At 34.1% G+C, this 16,791-nt stretch overlaps 2 protein-coding genes across 2 annotated transcripts in view; one reads left to right on the top strand and one right to left on the bottom strand.

The window, feature by feature from the left end:
* CACNA2D3 (calcium voltage-gated channel auxiliary subunit alpha2delta 3) overlaps positions 1 to 16,791 on the top strand; it is a 579,692-nt gene that overhangs the window by 501,915 nt on the left and 60,986 nt on the right. The gene's annotated exons all lie outside the window — the stretch shown is intronic.
* On the bottom strand, positions 2,572 to 7,387 carry LRTM1 (leucine rich repeats and transmembrane domains 1). The gene is made up of 3 exons (XM_070933641.1): positions 7,136 to 7,387; positions 4,688 to 5,284; positions 2,572 to 3,089 (listed from the first exon to the last, which is right to left on the bottom strand). The coding sequence occupies exons 1-3, from the start codon at positions 7,140 to 7,142 to the stop codon at positions 2,656 to 2,658; spliced, it is 1,038 nt and encodes a 345-aa protein (XP_070789742.1). The 5' UTR covers positions 7,143 to 7,387; the 3' UTR covers positions 2,572 to 2,655.

Genomic DNA, 16,791 nt, shown 5'->3' with positions numbered 1-16,791 from the left:
CTGTCTGTCTGTCTGTCTGTACATTTGTTTGTTTTATTGAATTTATTTGCTGCCTATCTCATAATTAACAACTCTGGGCAGCTAAACATACTATATACACACACTCTCACACATTACCTCCCCCCCCCTTTTGATTTGATATATCAAGAATTTTCCAAGTTTATTTGAGCGCTCAAAATAGTTTTGTTTGACCTATTCTATCTTTTAGAGTTCTTCTGTTTCATTGATGCAACATTGTTAACTTGATTAAAGAGGGAAATCAGGCTTAGTGTTCTAAGTGTCTAACTTTCACAGGTTATTTTTTGACATTCAAAGCAAATAGCCATAGTTTGTACAAGACAAAAACAACTGGTTCTGGGTGTTCATGAAAAACAAAACCTCATCCTGAAAAGTTGTATGCAATTTTTTTCTCTCCTTTACTGGGCAGTAATTACTATGTAATTTACAAGCTAGCATAGCTGCACAGACTTTTAAGGGTATGTATGTAGATTTTAACTAACAGTGATACACTTAGTATACCTTTCAGAGAGAACAAAAGTAACAGTATATTTTGTGACAGTGAGATCTTTTAAAGAACAGGAGAGCCAGTTGAGTATATTAATAGATGTTCCAGGTATCTATTTCCCTGTGAGACCATACTGATCATCTGGTATGAGTGTCATCAAACACTTTCCTTTCACAATGGAAAATAGCATATAATTAGATAAACTGGCTTATGAGAACAACAGGTGTTTTCATTACAATCTTAATGACTTACAACTATCTGCCTTGTTCTTTGAAACCAGTATAGTCTGCTAGAGTACAGTGTATCTAAAATTAGATTTAAAATCCCAGTGGGTGCTACATTTATTGATTAATCATTGATAAGAGACTTTGTAAAATGTCTTTTAAAAAAAATAGAATTGTGCAAAATTACTTAACAATTATCTCCCTCCCCATCTCCATTCTCTTTGTAATAGAAGTAAATACTGATCCTGAATTTTCATCACAGTCTTGGTGTGATTCTTGATTTTTCATCCCAAGAGGCTGAATTTTTTTTGGGTGGGAAATCCAATTTCTGCTTCCTTATGAAGCTTTGTTGAATAGCATGAGGAGATATTTATTTTCTTGGCTTATTAGTGATTAAATGAATCAACAAATGCATTTTCCAGAATGCACTGGTACAACTAATTATGAATGCCCATAGTGTCCCCAACATTGTTGAAGCTGTCTTTTGTATACAGGGGCATGCAAGTGATCTCTCATAATGATTTGTCCTATTAGAAACTGGGAAGGAACCATTTTGTAATTGGTCCTGGAAAAGGATTGTAGTGGTAATAGCACAGCTGCTTTCTTCTGCCCTAAGGTTTGTCTAGGTGACTCCCCTGCCCCCAATATTGCAATTGGAAGTAAAAACATTTGTGCTGGCAAATTGGCCAGAATGTTTAGCAGCAGGAAATAATTGGTGATGCTCACAGAATTCACAACTAGTTGCAACTTTCAAAGTCACTGTCTCTATTGAAGCATTAAGTATCTCATGGTACAGCATAGTAGCGTTTCATCTGTTAATGTTAATTGACATTAAAAGATTGAAATGTTAGTAAATATTTTTGCAAAATAATTTATTTATTATAAAATGTACAGGCTGAATGTTCCATTTGGTAATATCCAGTTAACAGTAGTATGAACAAAATCTATACTGTAATAATTATCAACAATAAAATAAGTTATTAATTCAAATCCCCATATAATATTTTTTCAATTATACATAAACTAGTAAAGACTAGCAAGATATTAAAATTAAAGTAAATTTAGGATTGAAGAATTCAAAGTTTCTTGGAGAGAATAAATAAAAATGCAAATAAATAAACCTATTTAATCCATCACATATTCCTTAGGCAAATTCCTTAGGATATTTCTATTCTTAGTATCCCATCAGAGTTATATTTGTGGTACAGGGTATTTACAATAATCTACATTGAATTTTCATTTTAGGATTCATTTATGCTTATTATCATGTCTCTCTTCTAGGCTGTGATTTGGCGATTAAACTAGAAGTTTGGTGGAAGATCTCAAGCAGAACCTCAAACTCTTTTCAAACTTCTTTATGAAAGGCTTTAGAAAAGCAGTTGAAAGGAACCGAGAGGATTTCAATAGGGTTTTTTTTAGAGGTCAAGAACAAAGGTTTTAAAGACCATTTATGGGGAGGGAGAGAACATCTAATATTTCTGTCTCTATTGCTACCTATCTGTTAACCCCATTTTTATATAATATATAGTTGATCAGCATACTCCCTTTTCTTCCCATTTCAAAAGATATTTTATGAAAATAGATTTATGTGAAAACACTCTGGAATACGGTGGGGAGGGGAGGGGAGGGGAATCAAGCAGGGGAAATTTCCTTATTTATTTTGCTAAGCATATACGTTGCTCCAATTGGTTAATCAACTTTTACAATCCCACCATATGTAAACAGGATTAAATTATACAAATGAACCAGGTAAATATAAAACATCACATATTACAATATTTCTACATTGAAAAAATGTTCCTGTACCAAGGAAATCAATCCTCAGGATACATTAGACCTATTTCAATACTCTTCTTGTTTCTAGAGAAAAGAGGAACCACAACTAACCAAAGAATTTCCTTCAGGCAGTTCAGAGCCATCAGAAACTCAAGCCAATGAATTCTCAAATGGCTCTTTTTCCTCATGGCTCCCCTCCTCCTTGCCAGGATATAAATTTTCCTGGTGATACTTTGCTGTAATTACTGCATAGGCACAGCCATATATTGCAGCAGCCAACATCATGAGGCATATGATCCCACAGACAACACCAGTTATAGCCACAGTGACAACTGAATGACGCAAGTTAACCGACCGTGGCTTTGATTTACGTTCACAGTTTATGTGGGTGCTGTTTCCTCCATATTCACTGGGATGGGTGTGCTTTGCAGAACCTTTATGCCTAGAATTGTGATGCCAATAGACTTGGTGACCCTGAGAAGCTGTAGGAAAACAGGTCCCATACAACTCATAGGGAATTTTCAGCAGGTCTTTTCCCTTCCGATTTTCAGGGATTGAACAGATGATTTCATCGCTAATTCCTCCTGATGGGGGTAAACAAAAAAAAAGATGTATCTTAACTCTTGGTATTTCAGAAAATTTTGAAACTGCTGATTGGCTAAACTAAGGTAGAAACTGATTTTTCTCCCTCCATTGGATATTATAAGCATGTGTTGTGAAAAAGGGAAACACTTTTAAAAACAATTAGTCAACTATTCAATGTAAGCTTATTTTATCAACTACTTTGAAAAAGAGCCAACCATAGAAAAATTATACAATGAAACATTAAATAGTTTAAAATGGTAATACATTATGATTATGATCAGTCATACCATTATAATTTGTAATAAAAAAAACTTAAACTAAAGCAACCAAAGTCCAACTCATCACATATTATAATTGGATTCACACTATCACACATTTACAGTAATCCATGGTCAGCAATGTGGCACTCCTGAGAACATCTATGCCATAAATGGCAACAACAGTCTCCCTAAATTATTTTTATAAACAATATTCAAAATCTTGTAAAATTTCATATGAATGATTACATAATTCCATAAGCAAAATCACAAAATCCCTTTGATATAGCTGGCCTGTATCCCTGTGTTTCTACAGGGGAGATCAAAAAGTCAGTAGATAGAAAATGTTAACAAAATTCTGCCCTATGCATGCAAACATGCACACATGGAAACATGCATAACACATGTAAACAAATAATGAGGCTTTAATAGTACATATCACAGCTGCCATTTTCTCTTTTCTTGACCCCTTCACTGTGTCAACTCTGCAGGCAGCTAATGTAAAATGTCTACCGAGTAGAAATGGTGACTCTCAAGCAGACCATGATTCTCTGGGAGCTTTTCCTTGAAATCTTATTATCTGTGCATTTTCAACTTACTGTACTATCACAATTGTAGGCCTCCTGTCTCCCTGAGAAATTCTGGCCACAACTATCAAGTTACAGGTGATCAATTCTTTCCTAAGTGCTGAACTCTAACTCAATATATTCTGTTGGTTTTCATGTTTTCTATTCTCCAAAACTGATACCTTGAGATCTATGTCCAAAATATTTAATATGCATTCACATTTGCAGAAAGGTGTTAAACTGAATGTCTCATCAAAACTTTTACTCTTAAGATTGCTACATACCCTGGCCGGCTATATATCCTTCCTCTCCCATGGTTGTCCTCTATACAACAATAGAATAGAATAGAATAGAATAGAATAGAATAGAATAGAATAGAATAGAATAGAATAGAATAGAATAGAATAGAATAGAATAGAATAGAATAGAATAGAATAGATTTATTAGCTAAATGTGACTGAACACACAAGGAATTTGTCTCTGAGCTCTCAGTGTACATACAAACCACAAAGTAATATAATCATAATAATGATACCAATAAGAGAAAGTGGTAGAAAAAGATGAGAAGGATAACTTTACAACTGTAATCTTCAGATTCTATAAGGTTTGCACCGAGGGCAGAATGTGCAGATGCTATGTAAATCAGGAAGTCAAAAATACCCACAACCATTAGAAAAAGCAACTTTGCATGTTTAGATCTTTCCTTGAAATACCATTAAGTGAAGCTAATGTTGCTGGACATACAATATATGTGTTATGAGAAGAAAGACTCACCGTTGTACAGAAAGGTTTCCAGCCATAATTTAAGACCAAAGGCTTGACAATTACATTGCCAGAAATTACCCTTGAAAAAAATCGTTTTCAGATTTGGAAGTGATTCTAACAGAAGTCTGTCGACTTCCTGAAGATGATTATATTTCAGAGACAATAAAGTAATGTTCTCTGTCTTGTTTCCTAAAGTTCTAGGAAGCCTCGATATATTGTTTGATGATAAATCCAGTGCTCTTAGGTGGGGTAGAGAGCTAAAAGTCTTATTATCTACATATTCAATGAAATTGTTTGTTAGATTTAGAATCTGCAAATATTCTAGTTCTCTGAATGTTTCAGGTAGTAAACCTGAAATAGAATTGTTCGATAAGTCCAGAATTTTGAGAGTCTGGGTGCCCCTAAAAGTCCTTCGACTGAGTTTCTGAATGCCATTGTTTGACAAAAGTAATATTTGAGTTTCAGCAGGTAAATAAGAAGGAACTTTGGCAAGGCCTTGATTTCTGCAGTCCACTATCCTTGAATTTGGATGACACAGACATTTGAAGGGACAGTTGGTCACCACATCTACCAGTATGATAATGCTTAAAACAAAAAGCAACGAACCTAAAAATAAGAAAATAATTGTTAATGGTACATTTAGCTTATTGTTGCAATACTTAATTGGAGTTTTCTAGGAATCTGGGGTTGTATGCCTAGGTAGAAAGCTGAATAATCACAATATTGTTTAGTTCGCAATGCCCTATTCCTGGGATATGAAATTTCTTTTAAATAAGATTAAGAATTTAAACATAATTACTTTTCATTCTTTATCAGAGGTATAATTAACTTTTAGGATGTTTATGTCTGGATAAAAATACATGTGAAGGAGCTCACATGAGCAATATAAATAATTATATTGATAACATATACAAAACTAGAAAATATTCAGTGGGGAATTCAGGAGTATGCTTTTTTTCATAATAAAACTTTTGGTCAAAATGATTGAAGAGTTTTAAATTCTACTTTGCTTAGCATTGTGTAGACCCTGAAAGTCACCTTGAAGTGCTCAATATGATTATGAAAAGCATTTAAACAAATTTAGCTTAATCATAAGAGTGCTTTCATTTTCTACACAACACCTTATTCCATTTAGTCTTATGATCTGTAGGATTATTTTGTCATCTCCATCTCTGTGTGCGTGTGCTAGGTATGTGTGCCTTCAAACTGATATTTGAGTTCTGGTGATGCCTGGACTAGTCTCTGCAATTTTCTTGGAAAGGTTTTTCAAAAAGGGTGTATCCTTGCCTTCTTCCTAGGGATGAGTATGTGTCATTGCTCAAGGGCACTCACTGGCTTTGGGTGGGTCTAGAACTCACAGTCTCCTGGGCAGTTAACCACTACACCAAACTGGCTCAGTTCATCCCCATCTAGGGAACACAAAATAGCTTTGGTATTTACCTGTTTCCAGAATGTCCATGTTTATTTCAATGAATTTATTCAAATTATTAAGTTCTATTGAAACACTGGTGGGGGAGAGGAAATAAGTAAGTGTAATCTTTCCAATTTTTTGAATTCCAATTCCAATTTCTGAATTCTTATTATTCTAACTGGGACATATGAGAGGGTCTACTTGTATCTAAAGGAAATCAGATGTGCTAAGAAATCATGTGCTAAGGATACATATATTTGAATAAATTGACCCCTGTGGATTAAATAAATTGACTCCTGTGTAAAAACAGTTTCAGTTATTGTATTTTTTTCTTTTTTTAACAAAAGATAAAGAAACACAATATCTTACTTGACCAAATTAAGGGATCCTGCTTTTTCATAACTAGTGTTTTTCTTATAACATTGCTTATATAGATATATACAGTACAACAGTAGTGAACCAGGCAGTTGTGGCTAAAACTGGTATAACCATATTTTCCCTATGACCAATTTATTACGGGTTCCTGACTCTTTTTATGCTTATAATAATTAAGGGCTTAAATTGTCAATAAGGTAAATTCTGCTGAATTTGGGGAAATATTTCACTTAGTAAGCATGCAAAAGACTGAATTTGAAATCAAATATTTAATATGTCTAATATGGACAAGCCACTGAGTCTAAATTAATACTATCAGGACCTAGCTACTTGGAAATCTCTATATTGACAGCTAAATATGTCAACCTTCAAATGAAGTCCTTCACTTTCTGCTCCTTCATTAAATATAATTCAGAAAGTTTGAATGGCTCATCCAAATTAAGAAATATTTGAAAGGTTCACCCAAAGATTTTCTTAGTGTTTCTGAACCCTGAAGTTATATAAGAAAAGGGATTCATTCTGTATCAGTAAGCCTAGGATACAACTATTTGCTAATGTACAAATGAAGCAAGCTGCTTCAAAATATATTATGGATTGCTAAAAAGTTAAGACAATGTTTTTTTGCTAGACAGAATCTTTTCATAATAGTTCCAAATAAAAACATGTCTTACCATTCATGGTTCTTCACTTGTCAAGTTTACGGAAGGTTCAGTTCACTTTTTATGAGAAGCAGTAATTCTGCCTGAGCTGCCGTTGCCGTTTGGACTGGTTTTGTGTATCCATTGATGCCTTAATTCATAAATTACTATTCTTACTACCACAGGACCAGTTAAGTAAATCCATATAAAATGCTGTCTCTATTTTCCATTCGATTATGCTCGTTTCTCCATTTCAAGTGTACTTTGCTGTGCACAGAGATTTTCTCTGCCTCTTATTCAATCAACGGGATTTACAGAGTGTCTGTCAATTTGTGCTGGACAGCTGCAGTACAGAAATCATGACCTAATAGCCTAGCCTTTTCAATTATTTAATCTATCTCAAATCCAAGATACAGACACAAAGTGGATTTTTAAAATCCGGAGCAGTTTATGATTTTTGTTGAGTAGTTAGACCCACATTGTCAGTCCTTGCAAAATAAGATGATTCTAAATTTGTGTTTCTGTCATCTTTGGTTGTGATTGGAGGCAATGGAGTGTGTAATCCCAGTATGAAGAGGCCTTCATCTTGATTACATGGTTTTGACCATGCACTTGTTGCTGTTCTGGAGCTTATACTTTTGATTTCTCTAGGGATTAGCTGTGCTGACAGGATTTCATTGCATAGAAAAAAAACACATTGTGTTTATGTGCATGTGCGTGCATAGCTTTCTTTCTTTTTTCTTATTCATTTTTTTTAAAAGAACGCCAAGCATTCCAAATATGAGTTCTGTTTTTGCCAAACAGGAAGGAACTTCAACTGATATGTGGGTTTTCTTATGCTGCAGATGTGGATCAGTTTATTGGTGCCCCAAAAATAAATCTATTTTATAATCACTTTTACACAAAAACCATGGGTCACCAATTTGAAGATAGAGAGAAGTGATCTCTTTCATTCTATGACCTCCTAATTAAATTCTTTTAAATCTGATAATGTATAAAAATAGAAAATCCTGACAAATGAGCCAGATAGAAATATACTCAAGAGTCTTCTCCTATGGATGACAGATTGGATTAGGGTTTCTTGGTACACTTTCATGCTGGATCAAAAAATGCCAAGGGTTCATTGGACTCAACAGTTCTTAGTATGTGTCACCTACCACGCACTACAGTATTCCACTTAACTGATGAGAGAAATCCATTAAGCAGGCTCATGTATCACAATAGCAGATGCTGGAAGCAGATCTGATGGCTTCCTGCTAAACGTCTCTTCTTCGCCTAGTTTCATTGAATACTTCTAATAAAAGGTCTTACTAAAGATCAAGGGGTGATAACATTTTTGTGCCTAGGAGCTATATGTTTTGTATTATTTATTTCTCTACTGAAGACTTCAATGGTTTATATCTTATTTTCAGGACTAGGAGTTGTCTCATTTTCCAATTTTGTAGAAAGGAGTGGTTGGCTATATTTTATAACCCCTCTTTTATTACATCTCCAAGCAAAGCAATCTGAAGAATTTATGTTCCTTGTGTAATCCTGGAGGTGATTATTGGTTACTTTTGCCAGCTTTGACAAAAGATCTGTGTATCAACAATTTATTGTCTGAGAATAAGAAAAATACTTCTGGACCTAAGGAGAACTATAAATTGAACAAGAGATGTGTAATCCATTAAAAACTAGTCCATTTGTGTGTAACATGTTCTTACAGATTATTCCATCTCATTCCAATTTTGAGCAAAATACAGAAAAGCACCATTTACCCGTTTTTCAATACATCTTGTCAGATCTTTTAAAAAATGATACTTTTTTCCTATTCAACTACCCAATATATATTTTTCTACACAACCTTTAGTAATACAGTCAATTTTTAATAAATACAATTCCTTTTATTCGATGCAAGTTAGTCTTTTTTACACAGCTCTTTTTAAATTTATACTGATATTTATTTCTACTGACAGTGTTTGAAAACATGGAGATTAATATCTGAGAATGATTATTGGCCATAGATATCACTAATGTGGTTATCAAGAGTAAAATAAATCAGGAAACTTGATTTAAATGTGTTTTAATTCTCTAAGATTACGGGTTATATTCCCTTTAAAATTGAAATACAGAACTTATCAAAAAGGAGAACTTAATATATAATAATTATTATAGCGAACTATACTGAACAAAAGCCAAATAAGAAAGAGAGATCAGTATAATATGAACTACCCCAAGCCTTTACATGTTATTACATGTATACTATATAGAAACATTGAGGGCCAGTTTGGTGAAATGGTTAAGGCACCATGCAGGGCCGGATTTAGATGAAAAGAGGCCCTAGGCTATTCCACTTATGAGGCCCTTTCACCTATAGTGAAAATGTAATTTTAATTTTGCTAACAATTTGAATGTAGGCCCCTCTTGATCTTGAGGCCCTAGGCTGAAGCCTAGTTAGCCTATAGGAAAATCCGGCCCTGGCACCATGTTAAAAACTGGGAAAATCTAGTCCTGATTTAGACACAAAGCCAGCTGAATGACTGTGGGCCAGTCATTCTCCGTCAGCTGTACTCTCAGCTGTAGGAAGGAGTCAGAGGCAAATCAGTTCTGAAAATATTGCCAACAAAACTTGCCAGGATTCAACAGGGACACACACAGAGAGACAGACAGACAGAAACATTCCTTCAGCTTCTCATTTTTTACAATATTATGACATACAGAAAAAAAAAATCAATATTTTTAAACATTAAATTTCTTTTGTTCCCTATAAATATATAGGTTTATTTTCTTTAAAAATGCATTTTTCTACATTTCATTGTATTGCATGTGTGTTCATTATAGATCTTCATATATGTTTTCTAGTGGGCCAACCATTTTCAGAAAACAAAATAAATAGGAAAACACAACAGCTAGCCATAATACCATGCACTGTATTTGGCAAAGTTGCTAATGTTAGTTGTGGTGAATTCACTTTCTTCAGAAAAAGACTTTTCTCATGGTTTTCTGCTGCAGATCTTCCTTTTCAAAAAGCTACTGAGACCTACATCCCAAGGACATAATTTTTTTTTGTTGTGTTGTAGCTAATTTTGGCTGAGGAAAACTAATTTGAACAAGGATGTGACATTGCACTGAGTGGCTACCCTTTTCTCTTCCCTTGTTTGTGCTGCTATTTCAGCATTGCTTAGTTTCAGCTCATAATGGTCTTGATGACTGATATATTGTGAAGACAGAAGACTGGCTAAAACTCTTGTACAAAGGCATCCTGTGAATTTAGATTGGTTATGTGGGTTCTTCAGGACTGCTTGAAAACCCCAAATGGGTATACACTTCAAGGTCATGAACAGAATTGCTGATGTTGGCATTCTCTGATTTCTAGTCCTGTTGGTTGGAGCTTTCTCAAATAAGTACACATAATAAGTGGTTATCAGCTCATGAAACTCAAGCATGAAAATTTCAGCAGAATTTTCTGCGAATGCTTTGGCAGTGATAACAATGATGAGGTCTCTTTACCATTTAAGGTGATGTTTTATGACAAATAATAGAAATAAATCAACAAATATTAATGGGAATAAAGCAGTTATTAATAATTTATCAATAGCAGATAGTAGAACAATTAAAATACAGAGAATATTAATATAAAGAGAGGCATTTCAGATCCAAAAAGAGAAGTAGGAATCTTAACTTAATCATGTTTTGGAATAATTGCTCACTTCTGTTCAGGACACAGCCATCATTTTGTACAGAACTTAGAAGGTGATGAAAGAAGACACAAGGAAAGCCACTCAATAGGAAGGAAGAACTTGAATTTTCCACATCATTGGACACATGAAGAAGAGTTGAATACTTATTGCCATGTGCCCAACCGACTACAGAACATGTCTTTGCAAATCATTGCTCTATCAATTTTTTGGCAGCATTGTGGTTAATGAAACTTGAAGTACAAGCCTAAGTCTACTTTGGACAAAAGTGTGGGCTCAAATACTTCCATATTTTTGAAAAGCCATGAAGGAGATCTGAGACTTTGCTACATTGCATGAATTCTTACAAGTAAAATTCTTCACATTCATGACTTAGGCAGTGCCTTTGTTTCACGATGACTGACACCAGGCTGTACCCGTGATTCCTGACCTTGTGGAATGGTAATATAGAAATTATTGCTTCCTGCTGTGGCATTTATGGTTTTTCTCAGCTCATAATTCTCCATGGACTTCAGTAAATATTTCCTTTGGCTCACATATTGGATTAGTTGACACATTATTTTTATAACCATTGTCTTTAAAAGGAGGCTTGCTAGCCAGGTGCTGTTCTCAAGATGGTGCAGTTCTTATGCGCGTCAGAGGACAGAATTTGTAAAGCGTGCCTCCCAACTGCCTCTTATAGTTAGGTAATCCTCAACAGCTACAATTGTGTTATTTTTAGCATTAACAAATTGAGAAGATGTTCACAGGGAAAGGTCACCGAAAAGTTAAGCACTGTGTGAGGTTCATTTCCAACAACAACACGGGCCTTGTTTAATATGCTTCATGATGTGGTAGAAGAAATTTTTATCCTTCAGAGCTTTTCATTTCTTTCTTAGTCAAACATTCATGCTTGGTCTATCTTTTGGCAACATATGATTTGAATTGTCAAGTTAGTGTTCTGGCATGTGTGACTATTTTCACATTCCTCTTGAGGGATTTGGCAAGAAGATTCTCCTCTACTTTGTACTTTCCCTTTTTTTTCCTCCCACCCTGTCTATTAATAATAAACAAAGAGTAAGAAGACAGGCATCAACAGGAACAAATGGATAAATCCCTTTGAAAGTAGCCTGACACATGCGAAGGACCTGCTCTGGTTGATTATGCAATAAAGATTACTTTGAGAGCCATCTGTATATTCGTACCTTATTTCTAATAAAAGACAGCCAGTTTGGTGCAGTGTTTAGGCTGCAAATTGGAATTCTGTGGATTCTAGTTTCCCCCTCCGCCCTTAGGCACAAAGCCAGGTGGGTGACCTTGGGTCTGTCACTCTTTCTCTCAGCCCTAGGAAGAAGGTAACGGCAAGCCATTTCCAAAAACCTTCAGAGTCAACACTGATTCAAAGGCACAAAACAAAACATAATAATATATGATTATACAATAAAATATTATGAAATATCTCAAGATTAATGTCAGCACTTTTTTTAATTTTTATGATCTAGCTGTCAATCCTAACATGTTCAAAGATAAGACTATTACTCAGTTTTTCTCAGATGCTAGAAAGATAAGAGTTAAAACTGAGAAGCCATATTATATAACTGTAATTGAGAGTTCAGATTTAAAACTTTGGTGATCAGTCTTCTTAATTTCTCTTTGGTATCTTGCAGATTCCATGAGGAAATATAGATAGTTTGCCAAAAAATATATTTTTTTAAAAAAAGAATACTGCTGAGTGAAGTAAGGGAATTGATGTTTTGTGACAAAACACTGACTAAATTCAGATATGAAGAAGATCCAAGATATTTAACAATAATATTTGCAACAGAAATCAAAATTGGCTAATTTGTATCCTCTTTCCAAGAAAAGCTGATTGGAGTAAGAAAGTAATGTGGTACTGTTGGCAGATAGCTTTTAATATATCTTTCAATTCTCATTTCAAATTGCTTCTCCAAATTACATTTTTCTTTGCTGGTTTCCATACACAGCTTGAGGTTTGGAAACTAATAGCAGAAAGGAAATTTTGTGAATGACTTGAAATTGAGTAACAGTAGGCAGGAAAAGTGTTAAGCCCAGTTCATTAAAAGCATCTCTAAATGGCTTTTCTAGAAACAATAGTTAGATCTATAGATCTGTAAAACATCTATTTCTCATAGATTTTGATCTGAATTTTGTATTGCTGTTCTAGTATAGGTAATTTTCAGTAAATGCTCAGTTATATATAAGTGTGTAGCATGCCAGTTTCTTTTGCCTGCTGACTGAAATTGAAGATGGTGATTTGTAAGGGGGAAAAAAACCATTGCTGCCAGAGGGTTCACAGGATATCTCATTATATTATATTGAAACTGGTTCAGAACTTTGATTCTTGTCTCTGACATTGTCTCAGATTTCCTCAATGGCTACTGATACATAAAAGAATATGTTCGTCCCTTCAAAAGCTACTAGGAGGAAAATTAGGTCCGGGGTCATTTAATCTTTCCAATGTTAGGCAAAGGTATTCTATGCTGGACGTACCATGGTTTAATGCACCTTATCTTTTGCTTACATTCTGAATTCCATCAGAGAATCAGCTTGACTTTATTTACTTTTTAACGTAAGCACCAGTCTTGCAAAAAGTAATTTATTGGCATGGCAGTTATGATGTGTGGGCTTCACTGTAGGACAAGAAGAGACAGAAGTCTTTTAAGGTGGAGAATAAAATGTTTTGGCAACCTGGCCCAGGTCTAGGAATTGCTTTCTGCACTCCATCTATCCTGTGAAACAGTATTTTGATTTGCGGAAAGGGGGCCTTATAAGTCTAGTGCTATTCTAGGGATCTAAGAAGGCTGGTTAAGCTTACATTTAATTGCAAGTTAAATAAAGAAGTAGCCAAGAGTCTTTAAATCAAATTTCATGTGTCTGCCTGTTTCGTGATGGCAGCCACAAAGGCTTCAATCAATCAATTCCCAGCTTGCATAGAGCACTGTGCGCAATGTACATCTTTGTAGATACGGAAAAAAGCTAGGGAGATAAGCATGATTAAAGTTAATTAGTAAGTTCATATAGTTGTTACCATAAATGGAAACAGATGAAACTTGACATAAAAGTAATAGCAACAAAAGGGATAAAAAAAAAGGAGAATTAGAAAAACATGTCTGAGATTAAATATAGGATTTACATGTTGTTTATTTAGATCATTTCTGGTCTCTTCTTAAAAGCTATGCATTTAACTTAATTTCATTTTTAGACATGATAGATCACCCAATTTACATCAAAGGAGACTCCAGCTTTGACTTTTCATTATTCATATTTGTTTGTTTGTTTGTTTGTTTGTTTTTTCAGCTTAGTGGCTACCAGGGTACTCTAATTTATAGCACTTCCTACATGTATTTATCTATTTTTTGATAAATATTAGGATATGATTATGAAATTATTTATCCTATATATTATGTTTTATTACTATGAAAATAATGACTTGTTTTGAAGCATTTCACCTTAAAAACTATCATTTTATTAGAGACTTCAACAATCATATTGGTTTTTAGTAAGAAATAGACAGAATAGAGCACTCATAGGATGCAGGAAAGTGAAATGTAGGGTTGAGAAATTGACAAGAAGTAAAAGAATTTATGTAGGGTATTTAGAGTACTTTAATATAAAAGAGAGGGGAAGTGTAGCAAATTTTCAGAAGATGTCCCTCATTGTGTAAATGAATATCACTAAGCTGACTTTTCAGGTTTTCTTGAAAGTTCTTTTTCTTCTTAACTCATTCTTTAATTTTCCAAAACATGCACTTGAAGTCTACCATTGCAATATTTATTCCTTTTTTTCTAGCAAACATGTTCTAAATGGCTGTTTCACAAATGTATTCCCTTTTTTGTAAATGGGCAGTGGGCAGTTTCTATAGTAGAGCTTTATAACATGTGGTCAGTGAGAACAATTAATAAGTGGAATGGCTTACCTTGAGAAGTTATGGGTGCTCCATCACTGTAGGTTTTCAATAAGAGATTAGACAACTATTTGTCCAAAATGGTATAGGGTCTCCTGCTTGAGCAGGGGGTTCTACTAGAAGACCTCCAAAGTTCTTTTCTGTGTCTTTTCTATTGTTCTCTGTTCTACGATACATCAGATATGATGAAACCACGGTTCCCATTAACCTGGTTAGTACAATCATTGGCAAAACATAATCAGAGCTGCTATCCAGAATCCTCTGCAAAAAAATCTAATCCATACTTATTTAACATATGTAACTGAGTCCACTACGTAGTAGTTGGCTTTAGCAATCTATAATGGTTTAATCAACAGTATATATAAATTTGATAACCAGATAGAAAATTCAATATCTGTGTTACTACTCTATGTGGCATTTCTCAGGACATTAACGTATGAATCTGTTGAACAATTTCTGTGTGATACTGTTCAACATGAATGATATGTTGGATATTTCTGCTAACTGATGACTGGTTGTTTCTAGTGATATTTCTATATCTGTATCATTTATATTTATCTATATCTATCATATATCATGCTTTTCTTTTTAAATACTTGCCAAAGGGAAAACCCTCCCTTTTTATCAACTGGTGTACTAAGCAATTGTGTATTTTTTAGATCTACTATAATATCATATAAAACGTTTGGAATTTTTTTCTTAACTGCAAGCAGATTTCTTTAGACTGTATAAACCATTTTTCTACCCACATATGAAGATGGAGAAGGAAACAAGGTATGTGTAAGTGAACCCTTGTTATTCACTGCACATACCACAGTTGTGCTGTTGTCAGAAGTATTAAATCTTTGGAACACTCAGTTGAGTAGGAATTATACTGATTTTACTGCTGGATATTTCCAAAATTGGCCACGTTTATTTATAAAATCTACTACAAACCTACATGCCGTTTATGAAAATGGCAAAGTGCTGTTAAATAGGCTGCTCTTTAAGCATAGGCATGTCCATAGTGTTACACCAGTGAAAATGTCAGATATGGCTAGTCCCATTCTAGTATGCTTGGATTACCGTAATATTTTTTAAAAAATATTTCTCATTGTTTGACTTTTGATGAAAAGTCTTCTATGGTATTTGCAGCTATCTGATCATTGAAATTGTATTTTATTTTAACTGTATTGCTTTCATTTTTCAAGAGCTGTTGTATGATTTTATACCACCTGTTGATTGTTTTAGATTACATACTTTGAGAAAGCTGAAGTCTTAAAAGAGGTCTGAGAATTATGTCAAAGAAAACGAACACATAATAAAAATACCTTAGAGTTTGTGCCAGGTGGAAGAAAATATCCAGACTAGAGTGTGAGTTGCAAAGAATCTGATTTTGTCTGGGTATGTTTATAGTTTTTTGCTTGCTCATTTTGTTAATTTTGAAAGACAAGCGCTGATGTTACTTGCCCTTGGGGTGAGGATGATGCATAGGGTTCTGCTCAAATTGTTTTAATTTTAACTGAAACTTGTAATATTATCATTTCCCCATATCAACCTATGGAGTTTCCCCGCCCCCCCAAAAAAAGTTCTCACATTTTTAAAATTCTTATTAAATGGTTTCTTTATTTTGCTTGAACATAAATGGGAATAAATAAATTTTTAGTGGAAAAAGGAAGTTTTGTTCATTTGGGGGAAAAAAAACCTGCTATAGATTAAAATAGTCACAACATGATTTATGGATGCCTAACAATTGCAAGAATTTTCTGCTGTCTAATCTTGTTCATGATCTCAAGGATAACGAATTATATTGGATTCTATTATAAACATCATGGTCAGGACTCCTCTGTAATAGAACATTAAACCCTAAAGGACAGTTGTTTGCATTTCAGAAGTGCCTTGAGTTGCTGTATACTTTAGGTCACTGCCTCATTTTATTATGCATGCTGCAGGGTTTTTTTTTTGTTGTTGTTGTTTTTTTTGGTATTGTTTGTTGTTTATGATATATTAACTGGTTAACATTCTGGGATCTATTGGAAGAACAGAGATATATGAATATTTTAAGAAAATAAAAACAATAAATAGTATTGAACTATATCTACATTAAATATAGACAGTACGGAAACAGT

Source organism: Pituophis catenifer, unplaced genomic scaffold (genome assembly GCF_029215685.1).
Source record: "Pituophis catenifer annectens isolate HBS135680 unplaced genomic scaffold, rPitCat1.0.hap2 SCAF_2, whole genome shotgun sequence".
NCBI lineage: Eukaryota > Metazoa > Chordata > Lepidosauria > Squamata > Colubridae > Pituophis > Pituophis catenifer.
Note: the sequence above shows the minus strand (reverse complement) of the source record. Positions and strands in the feature narration are given on the sequence as shown.